Genomic DNA, 23,894 nt, shown 5'->3' on the forward strand with positions numbered 1-23,894 from the left:
ATAGGTATATTTAAAAAGATGGTCTGACAGAATTTTGGTTGTAAATACATAAATGTACATTTAATCTAAAAGCATTTAATGCTTGATTTAGTTGCCTAATTGTGAGTAATCAAAGTAAGCACAGATTTAAATATTTTTGTCAGGGAATAACCGGTACCGGAACCGTTAACCGAAATTAACCGTTTTATTTTTAGTACCGGAACTGAAACCGACACCGAATGAAAATTATTATCTGTCAAGAACCGAATACCGAAACGTTTGTACCGGTACGGTTGTGGTAAAGTTGCTAGGTCAAAGAATTGCCCAACTTCAAACTGTCATAACTTGATCAAATCAAGCGGAATGTCATTTTGATCATGATTTGGATTTTAAATTCATTCTGCATTCAAATTTTGTTCATTTAGAAAATTTAATTATTTTCGAAATAGATTCGATTTTTATGGTAAGGGTCCCCCTTTGAAATTTTGAAAATTCAAAATTTTAAATCTTAAGTTTTTACTTTTAATTAACTCCTTATATCGTAATTAGTATAAAACAACACTTTAAACTTAATTCTGAGACCTTTCTTTCATTTGTAAAAAATCATGCCAAATTGAACAAAAATTTGGACTTGTAAAGTGGCTAAATCGGCAGTCTGACCAACTTCAAACTATCATAATTTGATCAAATCTGAACCGATTTTTAAACGGAATGTCATTTTAATCTTGATTTATACTTTTATAGTTATAGTTTTTTTTATAAGAACTTATTCTTTTTTTAAAATGATTTCATAATCATTAAATTGGTAAATTCTATCAAAAAGTTAAAGACACCTATTGTAAATCCTTACAACAAAGGTTGGATCAATTATAATTTTTTTATACCCCAGACGTAATTATAATTCTTTTTCCCATTTAAGTTTATAATTTAATTTAATATTAATTTCTCTTTCATTTCAACTAAAAGTTAATTAGCTGAATTTACTTTTCATTGATAATAATTATTTGTTTGCTTATTTTAAAATAACAATAAATTAAGGCTCGTTTGTGAACTATTTAAAATACAGATTGAAGAAAATACCTAAAATTATATTTATTTTGATGCTTTTTACAAATCCTCTGTAAAAATAAAGTAAACTTTAGTCGAGAATTGCGGTCTTTTATCAAAAAGCCACGTCATTGATAACAAATAATCTCCAGTTGGTATAGTGTGCGGCAGATAATTCGATCTTAGATAAAATCCATTAACAATTTGTGGACCCTGATAATGTAAAATGTAAGCTTTGCATTAACTAATAAGTAAGATATTTGTTGTCGAATAAAAATATTTTTAAATAAATAAAAAATTTCATTCTATTACCTAAAACTTTGTAAAGCATATTACTAGTTGTACGAGATACGATTGAACTAATTAATAAGTAAAGGGTTTGATTTGATTTGTATACTTGCCACATAAGGACAGGAGTGATTAAAGTTGCTGAACTCCTTGAAGAGATTGAAAACTATTTTGGCAACTGGATTGTATGCCCTTTTGACAAACCGACAGATATCAAGCTCAGCCTTAACCACCCATGGCTTATATCCGTTGGCCTTCTTAAAAATTTGAGCATGAAGACCAATGTCATAGGCAGGATGCAGAACCGTTCCGTTCAGGTTCAAGGTCGTTTTATTTCTACTCACAGCCTTTAGGCGACATTTGTGATAGACGAACCAGGATTCATTGTAGCTCTCACAAACCGCATTAGTGAACTTGAATACAATTGCTTCCTGTGGAAAACAAATACATTATTAAAAAAAAAAAAAAACTACTACTTACCAACATACTTACATTGTAAGTTAGTTTGAGAGTTACCCAAATATGAAAGAATCCCAATAAAATGAATATGGTGCGCATGTTGTCAAAATCTCTAAAGACTTTTGATTACTGAAGTATATTTCAAGTTGCACTTTAATATTAAAAGCTTTTTCTGCTTGAACAACCTGACTAATTTTGAAATGTATTTTAAGCACTTAATTTAAATGGTAAATGTGTATGAGTTCATTGAGAATATAAATATTAATTATTAACGAATGGCAGCAATATTTGTATAAAATAATAGGTATATTTAAAAAGATGGTCGGACAGAATTTTGGTTGTAAATACATAAATGTACATTTAATCTAAAAGCATTTAATGCTTGATTTAGTTGCCTAATTGTGAGTAATCAATGTATATAACGGAAAAATACTGCCTATGTGAAACAAATCAAAACTAAATTACTTATTAAACAACTATTTTAACATAGAAAACTGTAAATACCCCTACAGATAGTGTGATAAATTTGTCCCCAAATATGTAACTCATTGAAGAGTTTATGAAAAAGTCTTTCAAAAATATTGTTTTTTGACAGAGTAATAATAATAATAATAATAGTGGTCTGCTTTTGTTTAACTTTGGTCTAAAAGTATAAAATAAAATATAGTTTATGTATAACCGAAGTAATTGGTTAATATATGGATAAAAACAAACAAATTTATGTTATTTCTAACACAACAAAGATTTAATTTTATAATTCATCTAAAGGGGTCTCAGAAAGACTTCTTCCTTCAGTTATTTGGACACTGAATTAAATTTTCTTTCCAAACATAATCAGTTCAGTTTGTCTGGTGGTGACACATGACAAGAGCAGTTTGTGCATTTTCAAATTCGAAATGTGCCAGTCAAAGTCTGGTAATCAAGAAACACAACGAAGCAGGCAAGTAACCGTCCATTTCTCCATGGGCAGCTAGGCAAACCGACTAAATATTTAATTACACACATTTTGCTACAACGCTCGGGGCTAATTTGATGTTTAACTGTTTACGTTTAACTCCAACTTTGTGTTAAGTTTGTCGTTTTGTTATTGCCTATTCAGAGCCAGACTCGACTTCAAGTTGTATGCCAAGTATTGGTTAAAATGCTAAAATATTCAAACCGTAAACACAGAGCGGGTTCTTGAATTGTTTTACTTGTTTTGGTTGCCAGAAGTTTATGTCATAGTTTCACAATCAATATGAAGACCACAATTTAAAGTTCTCAGACATTACATTAGCGTGAAAATGTAAAGAAAGGCATGGATCAAATTAATTGAATAGCTTGACATACTTACAAGAATATCATTGTACTGACAGGTGATTCATTAATTCTCGAGCTTTTTAAGTTGTATTTTTATTATTAATATTATAACTTCTATACTATATAGGTTACTGGTATTCTTTAAAAATTTGACAATAGGTTTTTTTTTTGATTTAAAAGCTCTACTTTTTTAATGCTTATCACACAAGGTCATTACCCTGTTAGAATCTAAAATGTTGTTTAAACAAAACTAACCTATCCTAATTTTATTTAATTAACGTGTTCTTTCATTGCATCAGCCACTTTCTTATCAATCCTATCGAATAGTTGACTTCTTCTTTCGTTTGTTATCTCAAATGTCTCGAGCACCACTTAAAGTCAATATATGTATACAAAAATTTCAAGTACTAGCTCGTGAGTTTCTTACCTAATTGCCAAATACTAAAGTAATCAATCTTAGATATAAAACAAATATAATTAAAAGAACATATTTATTCAACAAATCATAACAGATTATATATTTTATTAATTAAAGCTTTTCTGAAAATGTTTTTTAAATTAAGAGAAGGTAATTTTAAAATTTCTTTCAGGGAATTAGCAGATTCAACACATTCTCCTCATTCCCTAAAATCCGCAATTTTCCAATACCTATCGTTAAATCCCTAACCTTACTAATACTAATAACTTGTTATGATACTTTATACTAGTCTAACATTCATACCATTGTTATTAACAATACTAATCTTAATTGATCTGATTGGGTTTTTCTGGGTTTTCCCCAATCCTAGCAACAAATGTTGGATCAATTATAATTTTTGTATGCCCCAGACGTAATTATCATTCTTTTTCCCATTTCAGTTTATAACTTAATTTAATATAAATTTCTCTTTCATTTAAACTGAAAGTTAATTAGCTGGATTTACTTTTCGTTGATATGGCTAACACTTTCAGAAAGACTATATTTATAATAATTAATTGTTTGTTTATTTTTAAATAGCAATAAATTAAGGCTCGTTTATAACTATTTAAAATACAGATTGAAGAAAATACCTAAAATTATATTTATTTTGATGCTTATTACAAATCCTCTGTAAAAATAAAGTAAATTTTAGTCGAGAATTGCGGTCTTTTATCAAAAAGCCACTTCAGTGATAACAAATAATCTCCAGTTGGTATAGAATGTGGCAGATAGTTCGATCTTAGATATGCTCCATCAATAATTTGTGGACCCTGATAATGTAAAATGTAAGCTTTGCATTAACAAATAAGTAATATAGTTGCTGTCGAATAAAAATATTTGAATTCTATTACCTAGAATTTTATAAAGCATATAATTAGTTGTACGAGATACGATTGAACTAATTGATGGGTAAAGGGTATGATTTGATTTTTATACTTGCCACATAAGGACAGGAGTGATTAAAGTTGCTGAACTCCTTGAAGAGATTAAATATTATTATGGCAACTGGATTGTATGCCCTCTTGACAAACCGACAGATATCAAGTTCAGCCTTAACCACCCATGGCTTATATCCGTTGGCCTTCTTAAAAATTTGAGCATGAACCCCAATGTCATAGGCAGGATGCAGAACTGTTCCGTTTAAATTAAAGGTCGTTTTATTTCTATTTACAGCCTTTAGGCGACATTTGTGAAAGACGAACCAGGATTCATTGTAGCTCTCACAAACCGCATTAGTGAACTTGAATACAATTGCTTCCTGTGGAAAACAAATACATTATTTAAAATAAAAAAGAACTACTACTTACCAACATACTTACATTGTAAGTTAGTTTGAGAGTTACCCAAATATGAAAGAATCCCAATAAAATGAATATGGTGCGCATGTTGTCAAACCTCTAAAGACTTTTGATTACTGAAGTATATTTCAAGTTGCACTTCAATATATAAGCTTTTTCTGCTTGAACAATCTGACTAATTTTGAAATGTATGTTAAATACTTAATTTAAATGGTAAATGTGTATGAGTTCATTGAGAATATAATTATTAAGCAACGTTTATGTCATTTGAATAAATGTTATTTAAATATAACGAACTGTGGCTCAACTTTTTAGGATTTGATTAGTTTTTATTGGTAAAAATATTTGTATAAAATGATAGGTATATTTAAAAAGATGGTCGGACAGAATTTTTGTTGTAAATACATAAATGTACATTTAATCTAAAAGCATTTAATGCTTGATTTAGTTGCCTAATTGTGAGTAATCAAAGTATATAACGGAAAAATACTGCCTATGTGAAACTAATCAAAACTAAATTGTTTATTAAACAACTATTTTAACATAGATAACTGTAAATACCCTTATAGGTAGTGTAATAAATTTGTTCCCAAATATGTAACTCATTGAAGAGTTGATGAAAAAGTCTTTCCAAAATATTGTTTTTTGACAGAGTAATGATAATAATAATAATAATAATAATAATAATAATAATAATAATAATAATAATAATAATAATAATAATAATAATAATAATAATAATAATAATAATAATAATAATAATAATAATAATAATAATAATAATAATAATAATAATAATAATAATAATAATAATAATAATAATAATAATAATAATAATAATAATAATAATAATAATAATAATAATAATAATAATAATAATAATAATAATAATAATAATAATAATAATAATAATAATAATAATAATAATAATAATATAAATGATAATAATAATAATAATAATTTAATTTTTTTTCTTTACAGTTCATAATTTATTTTTAATTGTATTTGTATTTTTAATCTTTAATTTAATTTTTATACTTGGTAATTTTTTCTTTGCCGACTGCTTTTAGTCGTGCATAAACAAATAAAAAAATAAATAAGTCATATACAATATATATAATAACATTTACATACTATATATGTTGTTTTTGCGATGAACGCAAACCGAATATAAATGAGAGTGCTCAATTTGGTTATGTCAACTATCAATTGAGAGCATCAAATATTAGACAAGTCACTTCTCTCATTTACATCATGTGAAACAGAGAACTGACGACTGAATATAACCGACGAGACAAACAACTAATGAGTACAAAGCAAGGAGGTAATAAGTATTAGTAAGGCTAAAGGAAACTGTACAAAATCAATAAATGACGATTAGCGATACATATTAGAAATGTTAGGTAGACATTTCATCAGACAATTGCCAAAACAATTATGCCAAATATGGTCAAATTTGATAAGAGGTTTTCGATGTTATTCTTGATAGTGTTACAAACAATTAATATAAACATATAATAAATACTGATTGTACACCTTCATTATCAAATAAATAAATCGTGAGAATGCTTTGTGAAATCATTTATGGGTCAACCATTCTTAATATTGATAATTGTATTATTTAACTGAGATTCCAAATGTTGATAATTATATTGATGAATAATTTAAGTTAGCACAGACTAACAAAATTGATATCGCGTTAAAAAGTTGTTTGGGATGTTTTTTGCTCCAGAATAAAATAATAAACCAGAATGTAAGGTACATATAATTAAGCTTTAGACGCCCGAAAAGAGTATATGCTAGTCGAGAATCTTTTTAAATGTTTTGTTTTTTATTTGAGCTTTGAGAGTCTAATCTAAGAGAACCACCGGCAAAAAAAAAAAAAAAAAAAAAAAAAAGATCCAACACAAACAAACACAAAGCAAACTCTCAACAGGTTTATTTTCTGCCTTGATATTGATATTGAAACTGGGAGCTGTTTCAAGTGCGCACATTATCGCGGCAAACTTTATCTATATGCGAATAGATAAGTACAGCTGAGTAGTCACATGTACTTCTTTAGAGAGTCACCGTATAAAAGCTTGTTTGTCAATTTGTGAAACATTAGTTTCAGCTGTGCATTGTACGGGAAAAGACCTATAATACTCGTATTTTTCAAGGTCAAATTTAATTGATTTTCTTAAATATGGATCTGATTTATGTACTGGCCTTTGTGGGCCTGCTTTTGCTGTGGTTCTACAAGTGGGCCACTGCCAAGCATAATGAGTTTGTTGATCGCGGATTGCCATTTGAGAAGCCTTTGATCCTTGTTGGAAATAACCTGGACATTCTGATGGGCAAGTGCTCGTTCCAAAAGCTACAAACCGATTTCTATGCTCGCACACGGCAACAGTGAGTACAAAATGTCTTATCTCGAGTGTAAAACATATTTGTGAACTGATTGAATTTAATTCGATATCTTAGCAAACTCGTGGGATTTTTCAACTTTAGTACACCAATGATTCAAGTGAACGATCCAGAGATTATTAAAAAAATTACTGTCAAGGACTTTGAGCATTTTCCCAATCACCAGCCATTCTTTACAACTACAGAACGTCTTATTAACGATATGTTGAGCTTAATGAAGGATCAAAAATGGAAGCATATGAGAAATACTCTAACTCCGGTCTTTACCGCCGCCAAAATGCGCACTATGTTTGGACTGATGAACGAGAGTTTCGCCGAGTGTATGGAGCATCTGGAAAACCAGGGAACAGCCAGTAAAAGTGGTGAAGGCTTTGAACTGGAAATGAAGGAAGTTTTCAATCGATTGTCCAATGATTTGATTGCCACAACTGCCTTTGGACTTAAGGTTAGCTCCTACAAAACACCGAATAACGAGTTCTTCAAAATTGGCCAGTCCGTGGCATTCTTCCGGGGCAAAGCTATGTTCAAGTTCATGTTGTCATCCACAATGCCCCAAATCTTCAAGGTAAGCCGCTTTGTTAGATTTCCCAAAATCTTTATTTAACTTTTTCAAAACTCGACTTTCAGCTGCTTGGTTTCAGTATTTTTGATACGGACAAAACTGAATATTTCACTCGTCTCGTTGTCGACGCGATGAAGCAACGTGCGGAGAAGAACATTGTGAGGCCAGACATGATCCAGTTGCTTATGGAGGCCAAGAAGGAGTCCACGGAGAAGTGGACCGACGATGAGCTTGTGGCACAATGTTTCATCTTTTTCTTTGCGGCTTTCGAGAACAATGCCAGCTTTATTTGCACCACAGTCTATGAGTTGCTCCAGAATCCTGACATACAGCAGCGTCTCTATGAAGAGGCCAAGGAAACCCAAGAGTCCCTGAAGGGAGAACCGCTCAACTATGATGCGGTAATGAAGATGAAATACATGGACATGGTGGTGTCCGAATCCTTGCGAAAGTGGGCACTTGCAGCTGCCACCGACCGAGTATGCTCCAAGGACTACACTCTACGCGATGACGATGGCACTGTGCAATTTGAGTTCAAGAAAGGTGATCGCATCAATATACCCATCATAGGTCTGCAATGGGATGATCGTTACTTCCCCCAGCCCCAAAAATTCGATCCAGAACGTTTTAGCGATGAAAACAAGGACAATCTGGTACCCTACACCTATTTACCCTTCGGCGTAGGACCTCGTAATTGCATTGGTAAGTCCTAACTAAAGTCCTACTTATGATTTTCCTATATTTCATGCCAATTTTCTATGCAGGCAATCGTTACGCTCTGATGCAGGCTAAGGCCATGATATACAATCTGTTGCTAAAGTATAGAGTCGAGAGGTCCCCCAAGACAGTCAACGATCTGATGAGTGACTCACGGGGTTTCCAGCTCACTCCCAAGAGCGGTTACTGGGTGCACTTGGTGCCCAGATGAAGAATTGACTTGTTTAACACAGAAAATAAGAACTTGTTTTAATTCATTTGACGTTAAAATACACATATATGTATAATTTATTTTTGATTATGTTTCCATATACACTGACTTTAATTTTAATGTTAAACTTAGACAATAGTCGAAATGATTAAAATAAATTACAAGTAATATAACTCATCATATGTTTGCGTTTCATTACTAAAATCATGTTTGTTTGTAAAACTTTCAACACAAAGTTTTTTTTTAAGTGTTTGTTGTTGTTGGTCGAGCCATAAATTTTCGGTGAATTTTTATTACAAAACTTTCAAAAATTCTTGACACATTCCTTTATATAACTCTTTCACTTTCACGCTTGGCGAAAGTTGAAAATTACATAAATTCGAAAAACAAAAGAATCTCTGCTAAAACTTGACAACAAAAAAGAAACCGCAAAAAAACCAAAAAGCTACCTTTTTTCGGTAATATATATGTATAGAATAGTGTATATATTTATATGTTAGGTATATATATCTATGTAAATTGTAACTGGAAGTTCCTTTTCTATACAATATAAAATTTATTGCACATTTTTGCGATGCGAAGACTTTCGCTCTCTTTTTCGTTGGTTTCTTAATGATTTCTTGGACATTTACAAATTCTTTTGTTGGCAGTTTTCGTTTGTTAATTTGTTGATTTGTTTTTATTAATTTATTTATTTATAGATTTATTGTTCGTTGATTGCGTTTCTTGTTTTGTGTTCGTTTCGCTCGATTAAAAGTGGCAGATTCTTAGCTTTACAACTACAATACTTAATCAGTTACTATATAATAATAATATATAGATAATATTATATATGTGTAAATGCAATATTGATATATGTTTTAGCTTTGTACAGAGTTCTGATAAGAGCTGAATATCTCTGCTCTTTATCTCATATGTTGAAATACTTGTGACTTACGACATTAAATAAATGTGAAGTTGAAAATATGGGAAGGAATATAATGTACAGTACAGCTAACCGATTTTAAGATTAGCGTTAATATCATGCTCTATAATACAGTATTCGATATGTTTATTTACATTACACGAATGATAATGCTGATTCATTCATCACAATAAAAAAAAAAAAAAAAAAAAAATTCACTCCAATCTAGATTCTAGACGTTGTAGAGATGTTGTCCATTGCCGGAGCGAGATTTGCCGAGTCCAAAGAAATTCCAGACACGCCTCAGACAGCCGGGCTTCTTCTCGGGCAACAGGCTGAGACTCTGCTCCTCCAGAATGGTGTCCAGTATGTAGTAGCTGCTGAGATTCAGCGGCGGTGGCGGCAGCATGGGAGGTGGTCATGATATAGTGCAGTTCTTGCTCTCGTGCATGATCGCCGGCATGCCCGACGCTGCTCCCAATCCGCTGCCAGGTGCTCCGCCCAGCATGGTCGAATCACTGGCCTGGGCCTGGGCGTGCTTCTTCTTGCGCTCGTAGGCGAGTGCATCATTGGGCACATAGGCGACTCGAACGCCTCCGTAGTGCTTGCGGGCGGGCAGCCTGTAGACGTAGTCGTCCATGTCGCTGGAGGAGCTCGAGGAGCATGTGGAGCAGATGCTGGCCACATCACAATTGTCCAGATTATTCAGCAGATTCAGTGCCCCGCTGCCCGCCTGCGTCTGCGCGTTGTGCAGGCGAAGATTCGTCTGATTGATCTGCATCTCGGAGGAACTACGCGACTGATTGCGACGCCGACGACGACGTCGGGCATTCGAGTTGTCCGTGTAGCTCTTGGAGCGGGACATGGTGTCCTGCACGCTGTGGAAGCGCACCTCCTTTAACGGCGGTCGGTTGTCCAGCTGCTCCTGCTCCTGCTCCTCGTCCAGCTCGTCGCTGCAGTTGCGATTGCTGCGCTGTTTGGCGGCAAAGAGTTGCTCGTAGCCATCGTGGGGCAGCTCCTGCTCCCGCACAGACTCGTTGTCCAGCTCCAGCTCATTGGCCAGCTCCTGGGTACTCTGTGTCATGTCCGAGTTGCTCGGCGAGTTGAGATTGATCTTGTCTATGCTCTGATAACTGTGCGAGTCCTCAGCCTTGGACAGCAGCATGTCTGGCATGGATGAGGTGAGTTGTGCATCGCCAAAGATGGACTTGTCGCCTGCGCAAATGTTGTCCAGACTAATGCCCAGCTCGGTTAGATCTATGGGCGGCGGATGGGCGGGTCGTGGCATGCCTGGTACACCGCCACCCAACAGCAGATCAGCCACGCCTGCCGCCTCCATGCGCTTGCGCTCCTGCCGCTCCAGCAAGTCGCCCGCACTGCCCGCACTCTTCCCCGGCTGCCCCACATATGCATGTCCATGGCTGCCACTGCTCTTGCCCGCCGTGCCACGCCCCGTCGACTCGCCAGCGCGTCTGGGCGATCTCGCTATTTGACTGGAGGTGGAGGCGCGATGTGTCGGCCTCAGCTGAGGCCCCGAGCTGGTGTCCGACGGCGTTGGCGGCTCACCCTTGCTGCAGGCAATGGAGCAGTAGATGGTGCCACGGCGTGGCAAGAAGGGGCGACCCAGCAGCGAGCAGCGGCAGGTGCAGCAGGAGAAGCACTGATCCGTCGCATGCCAGTGCTGACCGTCGTGACTCATCTGACCCTGATCGACGCCAATGACCTCGCCGCAATAGTCACAGTACTCGGCGAACATGGTATCAAAGCAGCCCAGGCAATACGGCTTCCCCTCCCGCATTATGTACCGCTGTCCGCCCAGCTGATGCTCGCACTCCTGGCAGGCAAAGTGCTTCATGTGCCAGGTGCGACCTTCGGCCTCTGTGCACTCGTCTGAAAAGATGATCTGTAGGACGAAAACAAAAGCATTCAATCCATTCAGCATGAGAAATTACAAACAGACAAGAGATAGAATGCGACTAGTGCTTAAACTTTAAGTAATCTTATGTACTTTAGCGCTAGCAAGAAATAACAAAAAAAAAAAAAAATAATAATAAAAAAAAAAATCCAATTTTAAATGAAAACTTGATCTGTAGGACGAAAACAAAAGCATTCAATCCATTCAGCATGAGAAATAACAAACAGATAAGAGATAGAGTGTGACTAGGGTTATAACTTTATATAATCTCATGTACTTTAGCGCTAGGAAGAAATAAAAAAAAAAAAAAAAAAAAAGTCCCATTTTAAATGAAGAAATGATCTGTAGGACGAAAACAAAAGCATTCAGTCCATTCAGCATGAGAAATAACAAACAGACAAGAGATAGATTGTGACTAGTGCTTAAACTTTAAGTAATCTCATGTAGGAAAAAATATCCCAAAAAGAAAAAAAAATAAAAAATCCTATTTTAAATGAAAAGATGATCTGTAGGACGAAAACAAAAGCATTCAATCCATTCAGCATGAGAAATAGCAAACAGACTAGGGGAAGAATATGACTAGTGCCTAAACTTTAGGTAATCTCATGTTCTTTAGCGCTAGGAAGAAATTCAAAAAAAAAAAGAAAAAAAAAGAAATGTAAAAAGGTACATTTTTAAATAATTCAGAATTTGAATGTGACTAGTGCCTCAACTTTAAGTAATCTCATGTACTGTAATCTCATGTACTGTAAAAAAAAAAAAAAAAAAAAAAAAAAAAAGAGAAGAAAATCCTATTTTAAATGAAAACATGATCTGTAGAACGAGAACAAAAGCATTCAATCCATTCAGCATGAGAAATAACAAACAGACAAGGGGAAGAATATGACTAGTGCCTAAACTTTAAGTATTCTCATGTACTTGAGAGATAGGAAAAAATTAAAAACAACAAAAAAATAATAATAATAATTAAGAAGGTGCAATTTTAAATAAATTAGAATTAGAATGTGACTAGTGCCTTTAAGTAATCTCGTGTACTGTAATCTCATAAACTCAAAAAAAAAAAAAAAAAATAAAAATAAAATTCGAAGAAAATGCAATTTTAAATGAGGTACAAACTTAAAGTTCTAAGGTAACTTTCAGGTAAGCGTTTACATTAATTATATTCCAAACCTAACAATCGGATCCTTTGGTTCTGTGGTTTATTTAGTCTCTGGACTCGTACTCACCTCATCGCATGCGGAACAGCGCGGCTTCTGGGTCTCGGCATGATGGCGGCCACAGTAGAGATTGCCATCGCGCTGAAAGTATATCAAGTCGACGAGCAGCTCCTTGCACACGCTGCACACAAAGCAGCCAGGATGCCAACACAACTGGGCGCCCAAGCGCTGGGCAAAGACCACAATGTCACCACCGGATAGCTGCTCCTCGCACTGTCCAACCCGAAGGTGTAAAGGGAAGAAAGAGAGAGAGGAGAGAATGGTAAACCGTATAAATAACAGAAATATGCTAAAGTTGTACAGACGTCAGGCGATAGAAATCTGCAGCGTCTGCTCTCTCTTGGCCAAAATATATTTAAGCGGCTATAAATGCTAAATAACGGTAATAAAACGCTTAAGCCCCCCAAGCGAGGACATGGCAAACCAGCACGAGAACACAGTTGCCTCTCTCTCTCTCTCTCTCTCTCACTCTCCAGTGCTTTGCGGTTTTGCTTTTTCACAACGGAAATAATGCAAAAATAGCTGACGGCCATCTGTGAGGAGAGTCGAGGCTACCAAGTGTTCCCCAGAGACAGAGACAGAGAGAGAGAACGAGATGGGAGACTTTAAACAGCCAGGAAAAATGATATTAAGCTGAAAACGGCCGCAAGGAATATGGTAAATGGTAAATGGAAAATGGAAAATGCTGCTGTGTTGTGTCACGGAGTGAACCTAACGGAAGCGCTGCTTTTAATGACTCAACCGCAACCTCAACTCGTTAAAGCCAAAGGCATTCGCATAATGAACTCATTTATGTAAGCCATGGCACCTAATAGGGTCAACAAAGCCTTAGAGTTGCCTTGCTACCACCCGCAAACCCGTTTAAGACGTTTCCAGTGGTAACAGGTACATACAACTTAGTACATACAACTTATATCCATTCGAATTTGCCAACATTTTGTGAGCGTGGCAAAGCAATTAGCGCAATTGCCTTGATTTATGAATGCCTTTGGCCCAAAAAAGTTTAACACATGCGACGCTAACTGGCAACATTTTGTGGTAGCACAACCTCAACCCTAGGCGGTTCTTTTTCCCTGACAAAGTCTCTGCCAATTTGCGCCATTTTAGCTTCAACTTCCGCTTCCGTCCGTCTGTCCGTCCGTCTGTCCGTCCGCCCGTTGACTTGTCTTCTTCATTTGGCGCACGCAAATTACCCGAGCAGCGCCACAGAAGCCACAAGACGTTGCAAGGACGCGAAGGCGTTGCCTGTGTGCAGCTTCTTAACTTTCCAGGCTATTAAACCTCAGTCCCCCGCAATCAACATTTACTTTTGCAAGCCATTAAACATTGACAGCAAGTGCCCATCCTGCCTGCTAGTACAGGGTTGATAATTTCCATGGCAACTCAGCTGCCTGGTAAGTAGCTCCTAACTTGGCCCACTGCATGCGTCGTTAATTGTTGCCAACTCCAGAATTTATCGCCGAAAAAGAACTGCGCAGCAACCAAGCCGAGCACTTTAATTAGGCTCAGAACTTGGAACTGAGAACTGAGAATAGAGAACTGAGAATAGAGAACTCAAACCTTGCCCCAAAAATGTTGCTAATGATGTATTTGAATGTGTTGCTCTGCCTGTTGCGGTTGCGGATTTGCTCGTCCTCTTCTTCTTCTTTATCTTGCCGTTTTTTTCTTGCTTTTGGTCAGCACTTTGCTGTGGTTTTCCACACTCAGAACTTTGGCCCGGGAAAAGCGGTTTAAGTAGTTTCTGTGGTGACGACATTGCAAGTGCAAAAGTTTTGCTGTGATTGCAACTGCCACAGAATGTGTCCACTTAAAAGGACATTTCTCACAGCTGCGCTAAATGTCAGTCGAATCACAACAATCGCTGCTCATTTATCTTATCAATCCAATTAATCCCAGTCGCAGTCGCAAACAGTTGATGACCCCGAACGCCGAACACGATTCGCCCTGAACTCAAATCCTCGAGCACTGCAGACAATTATGCTATTGACAAATTGACGCTGCCTGCCGTGGGGAGGCGCCACCTGACTGTCGACGGACTGTCCCGACTCCTGAGCTCTTGCTAACCCTTAATCCAACTTTGACGCTCTTCCCGACAAACTTCCCAGCAGACAAGCAAGACAATTTCCTGCCCAGCCAGCCCATCCCTTAAAGCCGTGCTGTACAGTGTACACTGTGCAGTGGCTCAAATTATTAATGACGCTCGTTATCGTGCCCTTTTCAGTACATAAACTTTTTGCTTAACAGGCCCAGACACGGGCAGCAACAAAAAACTAAGGGCAGGAGCATTAGGATCCAACTTTTTACTTATTTTTTGGCAACAGGCAAGCACCTCATTCCCATTCCCAATCCCAGGCTAAAAGTATATTTCAACCAGCTGAGCACTGAGCGCTGTCTTTCTTATAATTATTTTGTATTTCATCGTTGGCAGGACGACCTTTAGTGTCACATCCTTGTCAAGTTCTGCTGTCACATCCGCTCTGGCCATGCTTCAATTTTGTTGACTCCATTGTTGTTCGTGTGGAAAATCGGACTTGGCCAAAATCATTGCCAGTTGGCACTGACAATCTCCATCTCTATCTCGTTCTCACTGTCGCTGTCTCTATCTGAACCTTTCACTGACTTTGACGCACGTTTCTGGTCATTTACGCTTGAGTGAATATGAGTGCTTTCTGGCAGCATCATTCAGGATCATTGAGCGTTTTCATAAATTTCCTTTAAGTATAATTTCTGCCTGACTGTCCTCGCCTTCTCACTCTACTCCTTCTCCTTCTCATCCCTCTTTTCCTGCTGCTAGGGGAGGGAAGGACAACCTTTGCTTTGTTCGCATTTTAACGTCCGTTTAGCAGGTCGGTTATGGTCTGTGAATTTAAAGCAGCAGTTCAAGTGACTTGCTCTGGTTCGTCAATCTTTCCTCTAGCATGAAATCCGCTTAAGCTTATCATTGATTTCATTAATTATGCATTAATCCATAGTCATTCTGGAACGCACTTGCAATGATTAAGTTCGGCCTACTTCTAATTTAATTGTGTGAAATATTCCAAATTAAAATCCATCGAAATTTTTTTATTTTCTGTTACTTTTTAACATTATATTAAGTTTTATTAATTAAATATGTAATTCTCAAACTTGTTAGGATAACAAATTAACAGAGTCAGATAAACTACTCTAAAAAGTAGAAATGCCGCTAGACCTTAGAAAAATCAACATTATTAAGGTGTGTTCTACAAATCTCTAACCCAAAAGAAATTTTTGGTGTTTTTGAAGAAAAAAAAACAATTGCTTTCAAATGTCTAAAATAAAATTTGAGAGATTTGACAAAGTTAAATATTTATTTAATTAAAATTTAATTATCTTTAAAAACAGTTACAAAAAAAATGTTCGAAAATAACAAATCTCTAACATTTAAGGAGGTTATTTTCATAAGCATTTCTATTTAAAATCTCTAAAGATTGTAAAAATCTTACATATATCATTATTAACTTTTTTTCAATAGTTAAACATTTTTTTTAGTGAACTGCTTTTACTTAACGTTAAATAAACAAAATAAATAAATAAATGTCGGCAACTAATGCTGCAATTTGGAATTTGAGATTAACTTGCCACAGATCATTTATCAAGCAGCTAGATAATTTGGTATCTTATAAAACCTGTCTTAGCCAATCTTTATCTAATTTTTTTTTATGGATTTTGCCAATAGTTAATGAGTTTTATCGTGTTGATTGGCTACCGAAAAAGTGAACACCTGTTGCTCATTAATTTCATGATAAATCAGGGAGGGAATGTTGGAATTAAGCGTGTTTCAAAGTTTTCTTTAAGCAAATATTGTTCTTTAGTTACACTCAAAATTAAATAGATACCAACGAAATTATCTTAAGTATATAGAGACTTTGGCCAAGTTAACAGCTTGAATCATTGATCAAACACATGAGCTCAAATATTTAGCTGCTCTTTGACATTAAACATGAGGCGGCAAAAGTTATTGAAAACTTCACACGCTCTGCGTCTGTTTAATGAACTCTAACCTGTCCTGGCTGCAAGTGGCAAGTGGCAAGTGGCAAGTTGCAAGTTCTGGCCATAAAAGTCGCTGTGGCAAGCAAGTAATGAATGCAAGTTTCCTGCCAATTTGGACTGTCCGCAAGCAAACCAAACGAAACGAAATCACTGAAAACTTGCGCACAACTTTAATGCGGCAAGCAGCTGAAGAAGTTGCAACGCCCACGCACGTAGCTGAAGATGCGGCAGCAAATGGACAAATGGACGTGGCAACGTCCGTGTACGTGGCAGACAGACTGGCAGCATGCGGCATAAACTTTTTAATAAGTTTTACGAGTGGCGAATGTGAACACAATAAAATCAAGCTCCACAACCAAGCGTGGCAGACAGCAATATGGATGTGAAGCTGGCCAACAAGCTGGGTTGCAGTGTCAGTTCCAGTTCCAGTTGCAGTTCCAGCTCAACTTCAAGTTGTAGCTGAAGTTGAAGTTGAAGCTGGAGCTGGAGTTGAAGTTGGTTAGCCAGCACGCACCAGACTCTCGTCCAGACTTTCGCCCAGAGAGACTGTCAGCTAATAACAATGCAAATTTCTTGCGTGAGGACAATCAAAGGGATTGGGGGCAAGTTGAAAGGGTAGCTCTCACTGCCACTGCCACTGCCACTGCCACTGAAAGTGCCACAGCTACAAGCAGAGAGCTACTATTTTATGCTACTACACTGTAAAAAAAGAACAACTTCTAAAATAAAAAACGTACATCTTAAATATTTTGTTATTAAAATAAGCGCATTTTAAGAACATTTTACTTATACTAAGAATATTCATCTAAAAAATCAAAGTTCTGAATACAAGAATTAAAATCTTAAACTGTTCGGAAAGTATAATTATGTACAATTTCATATGAAACAAACAGTTGTCACGTGGCGTTCTGGTTAGAGTCGCCGCTTCAGTTAAGAAGCAGCAGTCGCCGGTTCGAATCCCGATCGAAACTAATCAAAATAACATTTATAAAATTACCAAGTAACAAAAGAAAATTAATTTTATAAAATTACCAAGTCAGAATAAAATGTATAAAAGCAAATTTAAAAAAAATTATAAATTTTAAAATTTAAAAAATTTAATTTAATTCTTTATTTTTTGATTTTAATTTTAAGAACATTTATTCTTAAAGTAAGAGCTTGGTCTTATTTGAAATGTTTTTAAGACCAAAATGTGTTTTCTTATTCTATTCTTATTCTAAATTTAAAAAAAAAGTATTCTAAAATTACCAAGTCAGAATAAAATGTTTAAAAGCAAAATTAAAAAATAAAAATTATAAATTATAAAATTATTTATAATTCTTTATTTTTTTATTATAATTTTAAGAACATTTATTCTTAAACTAAGAGCTTGGCCTAATTTGAAATGTTTTTAAAACCAAGATGTATTCGACGCATTCTTTAGACCATAATTCTTAGTTTTAAGACCAAAATCTTGATTTAAGAGAATTTTTTTTTAACAGTGTAGCATTGTGCTTTAGTGCCATTTCACTGCGTTGCACAGCACATTCACTTTTACGCCATGGCATAGACAAAAACATCAACTTGCAACAGTCGTAGAGTACGGACGGAGTTGGAGTCTCAGTCGGAGTCACAGCCTTTGTGTTGCAAGCAAAGCAAGTTGGCTGCAATTGTTTTTGCAACAACGTTTTTCATTTTCTTGCAGCACTTTGCCGTTTGCTAAAAGTGTACTTAATGAAATCTTTTTGTCATCTTTTATTTGAAATGCTGCCAACTTGCAACACTCTACCTCTCTCTTTCTCTCTCTTTCGCTCGCTCGCTCGCTTATTGTTTCTGTCAGGCGCCATTGTCAATTTCTTTTGGCTTTTTTAAGAACCACCCACTCTAATATATATATATATATATAGGGATTTCAGCAGCTAAACCTGCGGACCTGTCAAACTTTGCGCAAAACTTTGTCCTGCCTGGCGAAAATATGAAATCGAAACTTGCCATCTTGAAGGGGGGAGTACGGAAAAGGGGGGACTGCCTTTTGTTGCTCATAATAAAATGCAAATTTTGTGCTCACAATTAAAATGGCAGCGAGTACTTACCCCCTTGCAGGGCCTTTCATCGGACAGCAACCGCACCGCGCCCCTTCCGAGCGCCTCGCGTTTCCTTTGGGCCGAGAAGATGCGCAGCTCCTTGCGCTCCTCGTCGCTCAGCGAGTGGCAATAGCGCACCTGCAACATCCAAAGAAAGCAGCCAGTTACTTGTATTGTAAATTTTAATTAAAATCTCTTTTACAGCAAACTCCAAAAAGGCAACGGCAACGGCAACGTCAACTTTTTTAATCTCGTTGTTGCTTTGATTTTTATACAAAATTTATTTTATTTTTTTTTTCGATTTCCTTTTGTTGTTTTTTTACAACTTGGCAAACATTAACTGCATTTTTATGCTTGGACTCTCTTTGTCGCCGATTGCGTTGCCATTGCCATTGAGTGCTCCGTGTTGCCTGCTGCTTTCCTTTTGGCCCTGTTGCCTCTTTTGGCTAATACTCACTTCGTTATCTTGCGGCGGCAGCTGGTGCAGCAATTGTTTAACGCGATACTTCTCCCCCGGACTGTTGACGTAGGGCACTTTGTCGTCCGGCAACTGGCTGAAGTACAAGCGAACCTGTTAACGAGCAGAGAGCAGAGTGGAATGGTTTAGAACAAATGGCTTAAAGTACTGCAGTTATTGGCTATAAGCTGTCACTTCAAGTTGGTCCAGAGCCGCCAGTCTAAGTTCATTTATTGCCATTTTTATTGACCCATTTGACATGGTCATTTCGTGATAATTGTGTTAATTCATTACAGACAGACAGACGGACAGACAGACAGACAGACAGACAACTCATAACGAATTAATCAAAGTGACAAAACGCTTTCACCAACTTGGCTAAAACAACAAAAAACGCCCACAGCTGGACCACGACAAAAAGCCACAAAAATTGATGTGAAACGTGCGAGAGTGGAAAATGTCGCAAAAGTCATGATGCTGGCTGCCTGCAACATGCAGCATGCAACATGCAGCTGACAGAGTTGAGCAAAAAATGCAGAAAAACTCACAAAAACTCACAAAAACTGTCGACCATTTGACTGTTTTTCCCAGCGTTTTTCCTCCCATTGACTTGGCCATTATGTAAGCGTCTTTTTCATTTCGTTTTAGTTTTCTATTTTCAGTTTTCAGTGTGCGATTTGGGCCACCACCCCGACCACGATTGGCCGTGTCTTGGCCAGGTCTAATTGCAGCCAAATGCGGCAGCGATTTAATTACAAAACGCTTTCGCTTTCAATCGATTGCCAATCGATATGGAGCGATAATTTTCCAAATGCCCAAAAATAAAGAAATCCGCTTAGGCCGCAATTAAAGTTGTCGCTGCATTTCCTTAAACGTGGCCAGGCATTGAACTGGATTCGCTTTTGAAAACGAAAGCAAAAGTCCAGCCCATGAACCACAGCAGGTGGCCAAAACCGAAATGTTCAGCGTTGCGGGCGAAAACAAGCGATTAAGTCGAGCGCACTCGACAGTAGAATATCCTAGGCCTAGGCTTTTAGATGTCGTTTGGAACATTTTCGAGCAATTTTTCCGATGACAGCCATAAGATATAGTGAACCGCCAGATTGGTTGATATATTTCAGAAAACAAAGATCTGTTTAATACTAAAACCTGATATAGTAGAACGATTTGAAACATTTCTTCTTAAATGCTTATTCTGTCAGATTGGTTGATATATTTCAGAAAACAAAGATCTCTTTCATACTAAAACCTGATATAGTGGACCAATTTTTAATAATTTTTATCGGGATGTATAAGACCAACTTTAATGCTTATTCTGTCAGATTGGTTGATATATCTTAAAAAACAAATAAGGTTTTTAGTACTATTACTTGAGACCAATCATTCCTTTGACAATTATATGATATGGTGGTCCGATCCACAAATAAAAATTGCTGCATCAGCGTATACAATCCAGGGATCTACATACCAAATTAAAAGTGTCTACCTCTTAGTGCCGGTTTTTCAATGTCTAGTTAAGGGGTTTGATAACTAAAGTATGTAATACATACTATGTATATGTTATTAGAGAAATTTTTACGTAAAATGTATAGAAATTAATGTCAAATTTGAAAATATCTCTAAAGTATAAGTATAAGGAGACATTGAAAAACAGGTCCTTATAATCATAAGACTGTAAGGTGTTGTAGGCTTATTCAAATTACGCGCTTCTAGAGGGATCGTGGCAAAATTTGAATATAAACTCGACCTGGCTGACATTAAAATTAATCTGCATTCCAAATTTGGTGCGTCTAGCTCTTACCAACTCCGAGATCTCGGTGTTCACACAGACGGACTGTATCAACTCGGCTGTTGTTGCTGATCAAGAATATATATATTTCTTTCTTCGTTCCTTCTAACTGTTACATACTCTGCACAAACTTAATATACCAGCACAGGGTATAATGAAAATTAAAACGTATACGAAAACGAAAGCACATGGAAATCGACAACGAAATTGCTCCCCGCTGGCAACATTTGATTTCACCTAATTAGTTGTGACAAATTGCTATATATAGGAGTACACGTATGTGGTGGTGTTGCCAATGACACGCCCTGCCTCCACAGTGGCAACTCTGTAGTTCGCTTTGGCCTTACCTGATCTGGTCGCAGACCCGGCGGCACCCAGGTGTACTCCTCGAGTGCACAGCCGCTGTCATCGTCCGACTGCGAGTTGCGCTGAAAGTCCAGCTGCTGATGGTGGCTGTGATGATAGACGCTGGCGGTGGAGGCAGCCGTCTTGTAGCTGGCGGTGCGCAGCGGTGATGCCACCACGGAGTTCAGTGGCAAGTGATTGGGCGGCTGACAGTGGCGTCTCTGCAGCGGCGACACAAAGTGCGCTGGTGTCCCGCTGCTGCTGGCCGTCGATGGTGCATCCAAATTGTTGCATGTTGCTGTCGAAACTGTCGCCTGGCTGCCACCGCTTGCCGACGTCGACGTCTGCTGTTGCTGCTGCGATGTGGAAGCCAGCAGCAACGTCTGCTCGCCACGTTGTGGCGGAAAGGGCGCCCCACCCCCCGCCTCCAGTTGCAGCAGCTCACTTTCCGTTTGCGTGTAGTAACTGCTGCCGGCTTGTTGCATCTTGTGGTGTGTGGTTAAGTTGTTGCTCTTGTTGTTGCTGTTGTTGCTGTTAGTGTTGCCGCTGCGAGGCGCTGGAGTGGGCTTATACTTGATATTTGGCTGAATGCTGCAAGCAGAAAAATGAAAGGAAAGGAAATTTTATTAAGCATAATTTATATATTTTTATTTTTATGCAAAGTATAAAAAAGTTTAAGTATGAGATAGCTTAACCAAATTAATAGAATATGCATTTAAGTTGCTCTTATATATCCTGACCAAATTTGAATCAAATCAGCTTACTATATCATGTTACTGTCATAGGAACATTTAATCAAAAAATTTAAAAAAAAGGGCACAGCAAGAGCATTGAATCTTCTGCGTACCAAGAATTTAAGTGAATTGACTTAGGGTTTCCTACAGTCGAGTAATCTAAATATATTTAAATTTTTAACAGTCTTAGGTTTTTCCTTAGTAAGTACGGGATCTCTGTCAGTCTGTAGCACGGCGAGCGATGCGAGCAATGGGCGGAGCCCCCTAGTTATTTTTTAACTCAACCTTTTTTATGCACTTCTGAAAAACTTCTCTGAAAAACTGTAGCACCGTGAGCGATGCGAGCAGAGCGCGGAGCCCCCTAGCTATTTTTAACTCAAGCTTTTATATGCACTTAAATTTATCAGGCCTGTTCTGGTTTTCACTTTCCGCAAGATTTATCGTTAGTAAAAATCTTCGTCCTGTTTTACTTTCATTTTAAAAATATTTTGCATATTAAATCTCTTTTAAATTGATGAATTTAAGTTTAATAAAGTGAAAATATATAATTTTGAAGTACTTAGCATAAATGCAGCTTGAGAAAATACCTTTTATGAAATCCTATAAAAGTGGAAGTGAAAACCGGAACAGTCCTGTATATTTATTACAACTTGTATTTTAAAAATATTGTTTTTTTTATACCCGTTATTATTATTTAAAAATTGTTATGCAAACTATTTTGTTTTTATTTATTTCTTGTTATGTTTGCTATGTAATAGATATTCGCTTCATTTATTTCCTTATGTCAAATTACAATTACTTGCCCCCCAGCCACTTGTAGCATGTGGCATGTTAATTTGTTAACATGCAGCCTAAAAATTGATCGTTGAGCTAATACGAGTATGAATATTCATTCACATGAGTATGATGAATGCTGACACAATTGCAATTCCATTTGCAATTAGCCAGCTGAGCTACAAAACTCATTCGAATTCAACGTTTTGGCCATTTCTAATGCGTTCTGACTGCAATTGTAAACAAGTTGTTGCTGTTGTTGTTGTTGCAGTTGTTGTTGTTGCTGTTGCAGAGTTGCAGCTGCTGCGCATGCGTGTTGCTGTCCAATTTATGAAATTTCGAAATTGCCAGCGCATGTTTGTTGCGGCCATCAGCATGTGGCCAACACCATCACCATGTATATACACACTTTATCTACACGGACAAGAGTCATCAAGTTGACCAATGGAATCTTCTGCTTTCTGTGTACTTTCACTCTGCCACACTCGGCGATTATGCAGTCAAGCAGAAGCCACAACAACAATAACAATTTAAAAAATTCCAGCAACTGCTTTTAGCCCCGTCTACATATGGCACCCCGACTTGGCCATGTTTTAGTTTTAATTTGCCTGCTTTTTTTTTAATTTTAGCCGCTGGCAACAATTTGAGTCTTAGTATTATTGTAATTAAAGTCATTTGTGTGCGTTATGCGTTTTGTTGGCTCAAATTAAAGATGAGCTCAAGTTGCAGCTGACTTGACTGACTTGTTTTCCATTCATTTTCATTCAAAGCCCATTTTGATGGCTATCAAATTGCACAACATTTGGAGCATGAATAACAAAACAGAGCTGAACAGTTGCCAGTGTTGGCCTAATCAACGTGAGAAGCTGGCCAACAATTTGCCAGCATGCTAAGCGATTTATCAGCATAACTTGTAAATTTATGCAAATTAAACAAATGAATAATAAATAATATACGGC

General features: G+C 36.8%; 4 protein-coding genes across 4 annotated transcripts; 1 reads left to right on the forward strand and 3 right to left on the reverse strand.

Annotated features, from left to right (window-relative positions):
* Positions 1 to 1,052: 1,052 nt before the first annotated feature.
* LOC117785920 lies at positions 1,053 to 1,872 on the reverse strand. The gene is made up of 3 exons (XM_034624194.1): positions 1,807 to 1,872; positions 1,428 to 1,745; positions 1,053 to 1,239 (listed from the first exon to the last, which is right to left on the reverse strand). Exons 1-3 carry the CDS (start codon positions 1,870 to 1,872, stop codon positions 1,087 to 1,089), a joined length of 537 nt encoding a protein of 178 aa, XP_034480085.1. The 3' UTR covers positions 1,053 to 1,086.
* A 2,277-nt stretch (positions 1,873 to 4,149) lies between these two features.
* Positions 4,150 to 4,917, reverse strand: LOC117785921. The gene is made up of 3 exons (XM_034624196.1): positions 4,852 to 4,917; positions 4,473 to 4,790; positions 4,150 to 4,302 (listed from the first exon to the last, which is right to left on the reverse strand). Exons 1-3 carry the CDS (start codon positions 4,915 to 4,917, stop codon positions 4,150 to 4,152), a joined length of 537 nt encoding a protein of 178 aa, XP_034480087.1.
* Positions 4,918 to 6,937: 2,020 nt separating this feature from the next.
* LOC117783616 (cytochrome P450 9b2-like) lies at positions 6,938 to 8,739 on the forward strand. Its single transcript, XM_034621079.1, has 4 exons — positions 6,938 to 7,221; positions 7,294 to 7,801; positions 7,864 to 8,500; positions 8,563 to 8,739. Exons 1-4 carry the CDS (start codon positions 7,016 to 7,018, stop codon positions 8,724 to 8,726), a joined length of 1,515 nt encoding a protein of 504 aa, XP_034476970.1. The 5' UTR covers positions 6,938 to 7,015; the 3' UTR covers positions 8,727 to 8,739.
* Positions 8,740 to 9,432: 693 nt separating this feature from the next.
* LOC117785922 (protein espinas) lies at positions 9,433 to 21,912 on the reverse strand. The gene is made up of 5 exons (XM_034624197.1): positions 21,430 to 21,912; positions 19,294 to 19,407; positions 18,846 to 18,974; positions 12,772 to 12,975; positions 9,433 to 11,533 (listed from the first exon to the last, which is right to left on the reverse strand). Exons 1-5 carry the CDS (start codon positions 21,910 to 21,912, stop codon positions 10,049 to 10,051), a joined length of 2,415 nt encoding a protein of 804 aa, XP_034480088.1. The 3' UTR covers positions 9,433 to 10,048.
* Between the last annotated feature and the right edge of the window lie 1,982 nt (positions 21,913 to 23,894).

Source organism: Drosophila innubila, assembly GCF_004354385.1.
Source record: "Drosophila innubila isolate TH190305 chromosome 2R unlocalized genomic scaffold, UK_Dinn_1.0 1_C_2R, whole genome shotgun sequence".
NCBI classification, from domain to species: Eukaryota; Metazoa; Arthropoda; class Insecta; order Diptera; family Drosophilidae; genus Drosophila; species Drosophila innubila.

Excerpts from the sequence above, each read along its gene's own strand:
- LOC117785922 (XM_034624197.1), bottom strand. The coding sequence starts at position 21,912 with ATGCAACAAGCCGGCAGCAGTTACTACACGCAAACGGAAAGTGAGCTG. Across the intron at positions 18,975-19,293 it reads TGCCGCCGCAAGATAACGAA|GTGCGCTATTGCCACTCGCT; the intron begins GTGAGTATTAGC and ends TGGATGTTGCAG. Across the intron at positions 12,976-18,845 it reads ATGAAAGGCCCTGCAAGGGG|TGCGAGGAGCAGCTATCCGG; the intron begins GTAAGTACTCGC and ends CGGGTTGGACAG.
- LOC117783616 (XM_034621079.1), top strand. The coding sequence starts at position 7,016 with ATGGATCTGATTTATGTACTGGCCTTTGTGGGCCTGCTTTTGCTGTGG. Across the intron at positions 7,802-7,863 it reads CAATGCCCCAAATCTTCAAG|CTGCTTGGTTTCAGTATTTT; the intron begins GTAAGCCGCTTT and ends CTCGACTTTCAG. Across the intron at positions 8,501-8,562 it reads AGGACCTCGTAATTGCATTG|GCAATCGTTACGCTCTGATG; the intron begins GTAAGTCCTAAC and ends TTTTCTATGCAG.
- LOC117785920 (XM_034624194.1), bottom strand. The coding sequence starts at position 1,872 with ATGCGCACCATATTCATTTTATTGGGATTCTTTCATATTTGGGTAACT. Across the intron at positions 1,746-1,806 it reads CTCTCAAACTAACTTACAAT|GAAGCAATTGTATTCAAGTT; the intron begins GTAAGTATGTTG and ends TGTTTTCCACAG. Across the intron at positions 1,240-1,427 it reads ATCACTCCTGTCCTTATGTG|GGTCCACAAATTGTTAATGG; the intron begins GCAAGTATACAA and ends TTACATTATCAG.
- LOC117785921 (XM_034624196.1), bottom strand. The coding sequence starts at position 4,917 with ATGCGCACCATATTCATTTTATTGGGATTCTTTCATATTTGGGTAACT. Across the intron at positions 4,791-4,851 it reads CTCTCAAACTAACTTACAAT|GAAGCAATTGTATTCAAGTT; the intron begins GTAAGTATGTTG and ends TGTTTTCCACAG. Across the intron at positions 4,303-4,472 it reads ATCACTCCTGTCCTTATGTG|GGTCCACAAATTATTGATGG; the intron begins GCAAGTATAAAA and ends TTACATTATCAG.